The sequence below is a fragment of the Portunus trituberculatus genome, chromosome 6 (assembly GCF_017591435.1).
Source record: "Portunus trituberculatus isolate SZX2019 chromosome 6, ASM1759143v1, whole genome shotgun sequence".
Taxonomy (NCBI): domain Eukaryota; kingdom Metazoa; phylum Arthropoda; class Malacostraca; order Decapoda; family Portunidae; genus Portunus; species Portunus trituberculatus.
The window spans coordinates 6,301,289-6,311,388 of NC_059260.1; the positions used below are offsets into that span (position 1 = coordinate 6,301,289).

The 10,100-nt window shown below is 40.4% G+C and overlaps 1 protein-coding gene across 1 annotated transcript in view; it reads right to left on the bottom strand.

Annotated features, from left to right (window-relative positions):
- Positions 1–8,370: 8,370 nt before the first annotated feature.
- The window catches only part of LOC123518695, a 4,384-nt gene continuing 2,654 nt past the window's right edge, over positions 8,371–10,100 (bottom strand). Inside the window, exon 4 of the mRNA XM_045279693.1 lies at positions 8,371–9,364. Coding sequence (XP_045135628.1) covers positions 9,338–9,364 — 27 coding nt within the window. The 3' untranslated portion in view covers positions 8,371–9,337. The remainder of the gene's footprint in view (positions 9,365–10,100) is intronic.

Here is a 10,100-nt window from a genome sequence, read left to right on the forward strand (position 1 = left end):
TCTTGATCGTGGAAACTCACATTATTATCTTGGAAACTGGAAGGGCATCTTTATCATGGAAAGGCATCGTCATTTTGGAAACTTGCATCGCTATCGAGGAAACTGGAATGCCATTGTTATCTTGGAAACTCGGAGCGCTATCGAGGAATCTGGAATCAAATCTTATCGTACACACTGTTATCGTGGAAGCTCTCGTGATCGTCGTTCGTTTCGTTATCTCTGAATTACTTAATTAGTCTTGGTATTATTATTATTAGCTTCCATAATAATAGAGATGTTGGTCATTTTTATCTTATCTTTTTTACTGTATTTTTTTTCAGGGTACAGTTTAGTGTTCTTCAACCTTTTCTAAATTCGTGCACCTTTTCGAGAAGCAAGGAGGACTATAAAAGAAATGCATCAATATTCGTAATTTTCCCCTACTTTAAGACTGAAAATCGATAGATAACATTATTGAATATCTACCTGAAGCTACAGTTTTTTTAGTCCTAAATTGTCGCTATATAGAGCGAAATGTACTAAAACAAAATGCCACATCTCAAACACATTAGGCCCGTGTTCCGTCGGAGTGTAATATATTACTATTGTGAATAAATCGCAATACTTTGATAAATATCAATAGGAGAGGACCCAAACTGTCACAATTTCAGTGTTCGCAGGAGAGAGTCAGTATCGTCTCGCGGTACAGAGTAATCGTCTCTAAACACTGTATTATGATGTATCTATTGATTTGCCAGGGTTTTACTCCTACCAGTATTTTTCTGTTCTTATTCTACCATGGTATTTCTTTATAGTTACTTGAGTTTATACGACTGACATCATAATATAGAGCAAAACATAATTGTCTGGTGTACCAAGATCTTTCATTTCTAGAGACTTGAAGACAGCACGGAACCTTAACACACATTTCACCTCGCTTCTGCACAGGTTAATTCTTCTTCTTCTCAACATTTTAATGTGATGTACCCCTCGAAGTCTTTCAGTATTTATCACGTACCCCTTACCCACAATGCAGCGTCAGGAAGGGTAACAATAAATGCATGGTTTATTGACTTAGTTTATTAAGTTTAAATTGTGTTATATATGTGGAGCAGACACAATTTTTAATTAATATTAGTATGTTTCTATGAGGTAGTGTCGATAGGAACTGGTACCTCACAGGGAGACACTATATGTGACTAACATGCAATGCATTTACCAAAAAGAAACTATATCAGACAATTTTCGATCATTATGGCAGTGAACTAGTGTTGCTTGCAGCTAGTTGCAACTTGTAACTAGTAACAGTGATAAATAAGTCACTGTGTGTGTGAATAACATATAAGATAAGAAATCGGAGCAAATATTATAGGTTTGCAAGGTTGTGTGGCAACTGTAATCCAAGAGAGCTTCCTCTCAAGTGATATAACTCCAAGAGTTTCCTTGTTAACGTTGTTAACGTGTCCTGGTTCTAGTGAAGGACACATTGTATACTACAAACGAATTTGCTGCTATTTAAAACTGAAGCATTTTGAGAAACCCGCCACGTACCCCAAAAATTCCTCTCACGTACCCCTGGGGGTACGCGTACCCCAGGTTGAGAACCCCTGACCTAATAGTATCGCAGCCACACCTGCGCCGCTCATCCGTCTAGAATCTAGAGCAAGGCTGGAAACTGGATCGGGGAAACTTCACTACACTACACCGGGGGAGAGAGTGAAAAAAAAAGTTGGCGTTAATTTTTGTTATGTGGCGCTTTTGAGTTTTTTTTATTATTATTATTATTATTATTATTATTATTATTATTATTATTATTATTATGTAAAAGATTGGACTGCAAAGCATTCCAATCTTTTACACTGGTAAAACTGCCGCTTCCTCCTGGACAATAGATGTACTCGTACATGCATCAGGTCTGGAATACTCTTTCAAAACTTGCTGTTGTGTATGGCAACTAAACCTTTGTCCGCCAACAAACAATCCCATCCAAAAAGTACAGCCTAATTTCAAACTGCAAAAAATTTCCCCCTGCAGTTATTCAGTACTGTCATTATTGAGGAAAAGCAGTTAGCCATCCCTTATATTACTCAAGTATCAATCCCTAGTTCCGAAAAACTCTGGGTATGTAAACAAAGGCGGAAAATTTGCAGACGGAAACGATCCCCATCGTCTGACAAATTCATGCGATAAATTCATGCGGAACGTTGAAAAATAGACGGAAATCGCATTAATCGACGGAAAAAGTGCTAGTGTGACACCGCATTTAGGAGTAGTTTTTGTGTCTATCAGTAGAGAATGTTGCCTTTATCTTGTGGTATTTGGCATTTGGGTCTTGGTGCTCGTCCCCAGCTCTGATTTATTATATTAAGCTTGTTTTCCTTCTTTGCTTACTTTTGTTACGTTTACCAATGTGTATTGATGTGAAGAGCAGTTTTTGTGTACTGTCAGTGGAGAATGTTGCCAATTGGGTCTTGGTGCTCGTTCCCAGCTCTGATTCATAATATTAGGCTCGTTTTCCTTAGCTTATTTTTTGTTGCGTTTACCATTGCGTGTTTCTGTATAGAGCAGTTTTTGTGTAGCTACTATCAGAGGAGAATGTTGCCTTTATCTGGTGGTTCTTGCCGTTTAGGTCTTGCTGTTTGTGTCTTCAAAAAACCCATGTAACTTACTGAGTACGTCCATATTCAGGAACACTCTCTCATCACTTTTTTTTTTTTTTTTTTATCGGCTGCAGAGATCATTGTAAAAAATGCTGGTTTCTCACGACTGTTTCTCTTGATACTGTATAGATCTTGATAAGCTGTGTAAACTCTGCATCTCCCTGCCTGCTTCCGTATTTCCATCTTCCTGTGACCTGAACTCATTTAAGAGGGAGGTTTCAAGATATCTCATTATTAATCTCATTTATTTTTGCTAACTCTTTCGACGCTGTTCGGGGACTGGCATCTCAGTGGGCCTTTCTTGTATCGTTTTTTGTTGTCCGGGGCCTCTTAAATGAAAAAAAAAAAAAAAAAAAAAAAAAAAAAAGAAAAAACCAGTGTATACCTTTATCTGTCCGAAACATTTTGAAAACAGTGGAGGTTACAGTGAAGGTTTCAGAATACATTCCTTTATGAAGAGCAGTTTTTCGTGTATGAGACTTTTATAACTTGAAATGTGAAAGAAAATAAAGAAAAAAGTTATGGTTTAAGTTGTTATCTCTGAAGTGTATCAATGCGTCTTGTTATAGCCTAGCGGTCTTCAGTGTTTCCTCTCGCTGCACAACAAGCCAGGCGAGGCACACTACCACGATGTCAGCGATGTCAAAGTGACACTCATGACAAGCACTGAACCATCCAAGGTAGAGTGTTTAGCTGAGATTGCAGTGTGTCATTAGGTTGAAGAGGCAAAGTTATTCTCAGCCACTTCTCTTCCACCCTCTCCTAATCATTTCTCTCCTACCCATTCCCAACCACTACACTCCCAGCCACTCCCAGCCATTATTAGCCACTCCCAACCACTCATCTCCCAGCCACTCCTCTCTCAGCCATTCCCAACCACTCCTCTCCCAGCCACTCCTAGCCACTCCTCTCTCAGCCACTCCCAGCTACTCCTCTCCCAGCCACTCCCAACCACTCCTCTCCCAGCCATTGCCTGCTACTCTTCTCTCAGCCACTCCCAACCACTCCTCTCCCAGCCACCCTCTGCTACTCCTCTCAAAGCCACTCCCACCCACTCCTTTCCCAGCCACTCTCAGCTACTCATCTCCCAGCCACTCCTTTCCTGACCACTCCCAGCTACTCCTCTTCCAGCCATTCCCAGCCACTCCCTAGCTACTCCTTTCCCAGCCACTCCTCTCCCAGCCATTTTCACCTTCTCCTCTCCAAGCCACTCCCAGCCACTCCTCTCTCAGCCATTCCCAGCTGCTCCTCTCCCAGCCACTCCCAGCTACTCCTTTCCCAGCCACTCCCAACCACTTCTCTCCCAGCCATTCCCGGCTACTTTTCTCTCAGCCACTCCCAACAACTCCCCCAGCCACCCCTAGCTACTTCTCTCCTAGCCACTCCCACCCACTCCTCTCCCAGCCACTCACAGCTACTCCTCTCCCAGCCATTCCCAGCTACTTTTCTCTCAGCCACTCCCAACAACTCCTCTCTCAGCCACTCCCAGCCACTCCTCTCCCAACCACTCCTAGCCGCTCCAATGCAGCTACTACTCTCCCAGCCACTCCCAGCCATTCTCAGCTACAACTCTGCCAGCCATTCCCAACTACTACTCTCCCAGCCACTCCCAGCTACTCCTCTCTCAACCTCTCACCCACTCTCCCAGCTATTTCCATTCATTCCAGTAATTTCCAGTCATTTCCAGTCTCCCGGCCAGTTTACATCTATGTCAGGAAGTCTTGTTTGTGTACATGTAGAGGTGTGTTCCTGTGTACAAAGCAGTTTTTATTTTATTTCAATTTATTTCTGTCAATTAATAATACTGGTGATTCTTCATAGGCAGCAGGAGGAAGTGTTACCAGCTCGTACAGTCACCTAGGTAAGTTGGTGACTGTCTCCTCGCTTCCAAATGCACTGCTTCTCTGTCACTTGTTCTTCACACGATTATTACTTATGTGTAGGGTGAACGCTTTCTGCGGGGAGGAGAGGTGGCAAGACAGGAATTAAAGACGAATGGGTAGAAGGGCTAGACGCATTATAGGAGTGTGTGCTTCATGAATTGTAGGTACCAGCAACAACAGAGGAAAAAGGATCATCAGCAACATAGGAAGCAGAAGAAACACCACCACCATCACCACCACCACCAAAGGAAGAAGAAAAAGACGGAACACCACCACCGTCACCACCACAACAGAAAGGATAGAAGCCGTAGGAGGGTAGTGTTGCTATCAAAACTTTGTGCCAGAATCCATCAAAAGCTTTTGATCCGTTCCGTTTAAGGCAACTACAAAAGTTTCAACAAAATCTCTAAAAGCGGATGACCAAAACTCAGTAAGGAAAGTCAGAAGATTACCAGTGGAGCGGATTTGACGGAAGCCATACTGGCGATCAGATGAAAGATTGTGAAGTGACAGATGTTTAAGAATCTTCCTATTGAGGATAGATTTAAACACTTTAGATAAGCAAGAGATTAAACCTATGGGGTGGTAGTTTGAGCGATTAGAATGGTCGCTCTTCCTAGGAACAGGCTGAATGTAAGAAAACTTCCAGCAAGAAGTCGATAAACAGAGTTGAAAGTGTTTGGCCAGATAAGGCGCAAGCACGGAGACGTAATTTCTGAGAACAATAGGAGGGACCCCATCAGGTCCATAAGCCTTCCTAGGGTTTAGGCCAGCGAGGGCATGGAAAACATCATTTCGAATCATCTTAATTGGTAACATGAAGTAGCCAGAGGGTGGAGGAGAGGGAGGAACAAGCCCAAAATCATCAAGGTAGAGTTTTAGTTGAGATAGCAGTATTGTCATCTGGCTGAAGAAGCAAAGTTATTCCCAGCTGCTCCTCCCCGAGCCGCGCCGAGCCCCTCCTTCCCCAACCACATTGCATTTTCTATGTGAAGAAGCAAAGTTATTCCCAGCTCCACCTCCCCTTGGCCGCGCCGAGCCCCTCCTCCCCCAGCCACATTCCATTATCTATGTCGGGAAATCCTGTATCCTTGACCACCATATCACTGTGCCAACAAAAGACAAGGATGTGCAATGCTTGTGTTTGGGAGAAAGGGGCACGTGGGAGAGAGGGAGGAGAGAAGGGGAGAAAGGGAGAGAGAGGGAGTGTAGGGTAATGGAAGACAATGGATGGTTGCCCCGCCTCCATTGTGACCGCATGATGTGTGTTTTTAATTAATGTGTTGTTGATGATGTTGTTGTTGTTGTTGTTGTTGTTGTTGTTGTTGCTGTTGTTATGGTTTTCGCTTTCATTGTTGCATAAGAAGGGAAAAAATAATCCTGCCGTAATAATGATAAAGGCAAGAATATATCAATTAATTAAATAAAAGACATTCAAGGAAGGGATAAAAAACGATAATGGTGAAATAGCACTTACTTTATTATTGGCTACATTATTATTATTGTGGTTTATTATTTATTTATTTGTTTGTATCTATTTTTGTTTATGCTTCAATGAGGAGTGCGGTGCGTGTTCAGGTGAGGACGACGGTGCTAAAATATATTGTGATGCATTTTGGTTATTTTTACTTGCTATTTTCTATCTTATTTGCTCTCTCTCTCTCTCTCTCTCTCTCTCTCTCTCTCTCTCTCTCTCTCTCTCTCTCTCTCTCTCTCTCTCTCTAGTTTATTTTTTATTTATTTGCCTTGTTTTTCGTTATCTTTACTTCCTCTTTTTCTTGTTCTTGTTTTCGTTGTTCTTTCTTCTTATTCTCATCCTTTTCCTTCTTTTTATGTTTTTCTTCTTTTCTTGTTTATTATTATCATTATCATCATCATTAGCATCAACATCTTCTTCTTCTTCTTCTTCTTCTTCTTCTTCTTCTTCTTCTTCTTCTTCTTCTTCTTCTTCTTCTTCTTCTTCTTCTTCTTCTTCTTCTTCTTCTTCTTCTTCTTCTTCTTCTTCTTCTTCTTCTTCTTCTTCTTCTTCTTCTTCTTCTTCTTCTTCTTCTTATTATTATTATTATTATTATTATTATTATTATTATTATTATTATTATTATTATTATTATTATTACCATTCTTCTTCTTGCTCTTATTATGTATCATTGTTGTTGTTGTTGTTGCTGTTGTTGTTGTAGTAGTAGTAGTAGTAGTAGTAGTAGTAGTAGTAGTAGTAGTAGTAGTAGTAGTAGTTTTTTGTTGTTGTTGTTGTTGTTGTTATTATTATTATTATTATTATTATTATTATTACTATTATTATTGTTATTGTTATCATTATCATTGTTATTATCTTTGTTATTGTTGTGTATTTATTTATCTATTAATTCAATTTGTTTCATTTATTTTTGGGTGTTTCCATATCCACTGCTTTCTTTCATTTTCTGTTTCTTCTCCGTTGTCTTCTTTTCACTGTGCCTTCCTTTCTTCCTTTGTCTTCTCTCCCTTTTCTTGTTTATCTCGTTTTGTCTTCTTTTCTTTATTTCCTTCTCCGTTGTTTGTTTTCTTATTCTTTGTCTTCTTATTAGATTTCTTTTTCTTATTCTTTTTTGTTTTCTTCTTTTCTTCTTTCTTCTTCATCTTTGTCTTCTCTCTCATTCTAATTTTCTCTTTCTTCATTTTCTTCGTTATTCCTTCATTATCCAATCTTGTTTCTTCTATTTCACCGTTCTTTATCAATTTTTGACTATTTCCTTTATTCTTCTCTTCCTTCTTTGTGCCTTCCTTCGTTGCTTTGTTCCTTTATTTCCCTTCTTCTTCCTCCTCCTCCTCCTCCTCTTCTTCTTTCTCCTCGTTTTCTTTATCTTGCCCACTTTCTTCTTCTTATTTATCTTTTTTTTCTTCTTTTCTTGTGGGTTTTTCACTTCTCTTTTTGTCTCTTTCTTTATTATTTCCTTTTTCTCTTTCGTTTGTTCCTTTTCTCTCACTTTCTTTGTGTTTTTGTATAGTTCCTTGTTTTGTTGTTGTTGTTGTTGTTGTTTGTTATTAGTATTACCTTTCTTTACTCCTTTTCTTCTCTCTCCTACTCTTCTCTTTTTTTCTCTTTTCTTCTTCCTGTTTTGTTGTCTTCTTTTTCCTCCTCCTCTTCGTCTTGTTTTTATCCCGCCTCCTCTTCTTTTTCCTCCTATACCTCTCCTATTTCCTCTTCCTCCTCCTACTCCTCCTCGTAACTGAAAATTTTGGTTTGATTTTCTCTTCTTCGTAAAAATCTTCATCATATTTCCTTTCTTTTCTCCTCCTCCCCTTCTTCTCTTCCTCATCTCCTTAAGCCTTTTCTCCACCTTCCACCTCCTCTTCCCAGCTCTCAAGAGGCGCTCGAGAGTCTTCTTCTCTTTCCTCGTAGTCATGAAGGAGGCTAACCTGTCCTTCGTAATTCCTCTTGGTATCCTCTTGACTCCTATGTTGCGTTTTAAGAGGAATTTTTGAAGCCTCCTCGAAGCCATGATAGCCTGGGCAGCCGTTGTCCTCTTCCTCTTCCTCTTGTTTCTTTTCTGCTTCTTGTTTCTCCTTCGCCGTTTGTTTATGTTCTCGTTTTCTTTTCGGTTTGTTCCTCGTTTTCTTTTTATTTTATTGGGGTTTCGTTTTGCTAGTTGTGTTTTTCCTCCTCCTCTTCTCTCCTGATTCGCTATTTTGTTTATTCTCCTCTTCCTCTTTCCCTTCTTTCTCTTCTTAAGGTTAGGTTTGTTTGTTTTCTTCAATTTCCTGCTTTCCTTCATCCGTGTTTCTTCTTCTTCTTCCTTCGTTTCGTTTATTTTTCTCTCTTCGTCTCTTCCCATATTCGTGTTTGTGGTATTTTTCTCATTTTCTTGTTTTCTTGTTGTGTTTGTTGTTTTGTTTGTAATCTCCTTCGTGTTTCTATAATTTTTTCTTTTATTTCTCTTGTTCTGTTATTATTATTGTTATTATTACTATTATTGTTATTATCATTGTTCAGTTCGGTTCCTATTTTCTGTGTATCTCTCTTAATCCGTTTTCTTTGACTCGTTTTCTTTTTGTTTTCTTTCGTTTTAGTTTTTCCCATTGCACTTTTCGTATTCGCCTCACTATCACTTTCACCATCTTCATCCTCATAGTCGTCGTAATAGTAGTAGTAGTAGTAGTACTCATCATCACCACTACCACTACCACTATCACCATCACCACTAACACCTTCCTCATCTTCGTCATAGTAGTAGTAGTAGTAATAGTAGTCATCACCGCTGCCTTCACCATCACTCACAACATCACCTGCATCACTATTTCCTACCTCATAATCACCACTACCATCACCATCACTACCATCACCACCATCACCAGCATCACCACCACCACCATCCCCATCCCCGCTACCTTCACTCTCATCATCGTAGTAATAGTAGTAATAGTATTCATCATCACCACTGCCTTCACCATTAGAGTATTCACCATAATCCTCATATTCAGTACTGTCACTAACATCAATTACATCTTCATCACCAACATCACCATCACCACTACTACTATCACCATCACGAATGTCATAGTAAATCTCCTCATCATTATCGCTATCATAATCACTATCGTCACTAGCACTCGGCGTAAAGACAACCTCATCTTCGTTTTCTACGGGGCACACTTCATAGAAAACGTAATAGTCTCCTTCCTGAAGAAAACAGCCGCTGGAGGGAAGGCCAGAGGAAGCTGTCGGGGGCATTATGGTTGACCACTGCCCCGCGCGACTCGCCAGCCCCCGCCCCAGCTCAAGGGTGAAGGTGCCGCCTCCCAGAGTAGGCGCGCAGTCCCCCTGTTGTACCGTGCTCAGGTCCCCAGATCTATTCCCAGCCCCTAGAGAGAGAGAGAGAGAGAGAGAGAGAGAGAGAGAGAGAGAGAGAGAGGTTTGAGATGAAAAAGTGGTCGTTTATTTATCATTACTACTACAACAACTACTACTACTACTACTACTACTACTACTACTACTACTACTACTACTACTACTACTACTACTACTACTACTACTGTCTTCTCTTCACCATCTTTTTCAACTAGCAACCTCCAACGCACCTAGACATGCCTTTCTATTTATTTGTTATTTATTTTTTTTTTTACTGCTTTCTATTACCATACATTCGTTGCTCTGCCGTGGACGCCCTTCCTTGCCACTATTGCTGTCCAGCGCTCCCCTTCAGTACCACCCTTCCGGCAGATTCCTTGGCCTCACTTCTGACACGCGCCTTGTATGACTAGACAATGTTCTGCTTCTAATCTTAACCCCTTCAATACTGGGACACATTTTCACCTAAAGATTTGTTTACTATTAGACCATTATATTTACATGAGGAAGGCTCTATGGAGGTCAGAAGATTAATGGTCACTTTCTTCACTATTTTAACCCCCACATAAGTTTCTGAAGCTGTATAAAATCACCAAATAGTAAGCAGAATGAATATGGAAACGCGTCTTGGCACTGAAGGGGTTAAGGACACAGCTCTCAAATCATTCCTCGTCCTCCACAGACACTCCTTGCCTCACATCACTCGCCTCAACGTCACTCGGAGTTAGATCCTGAGACATTTCTTTGCGT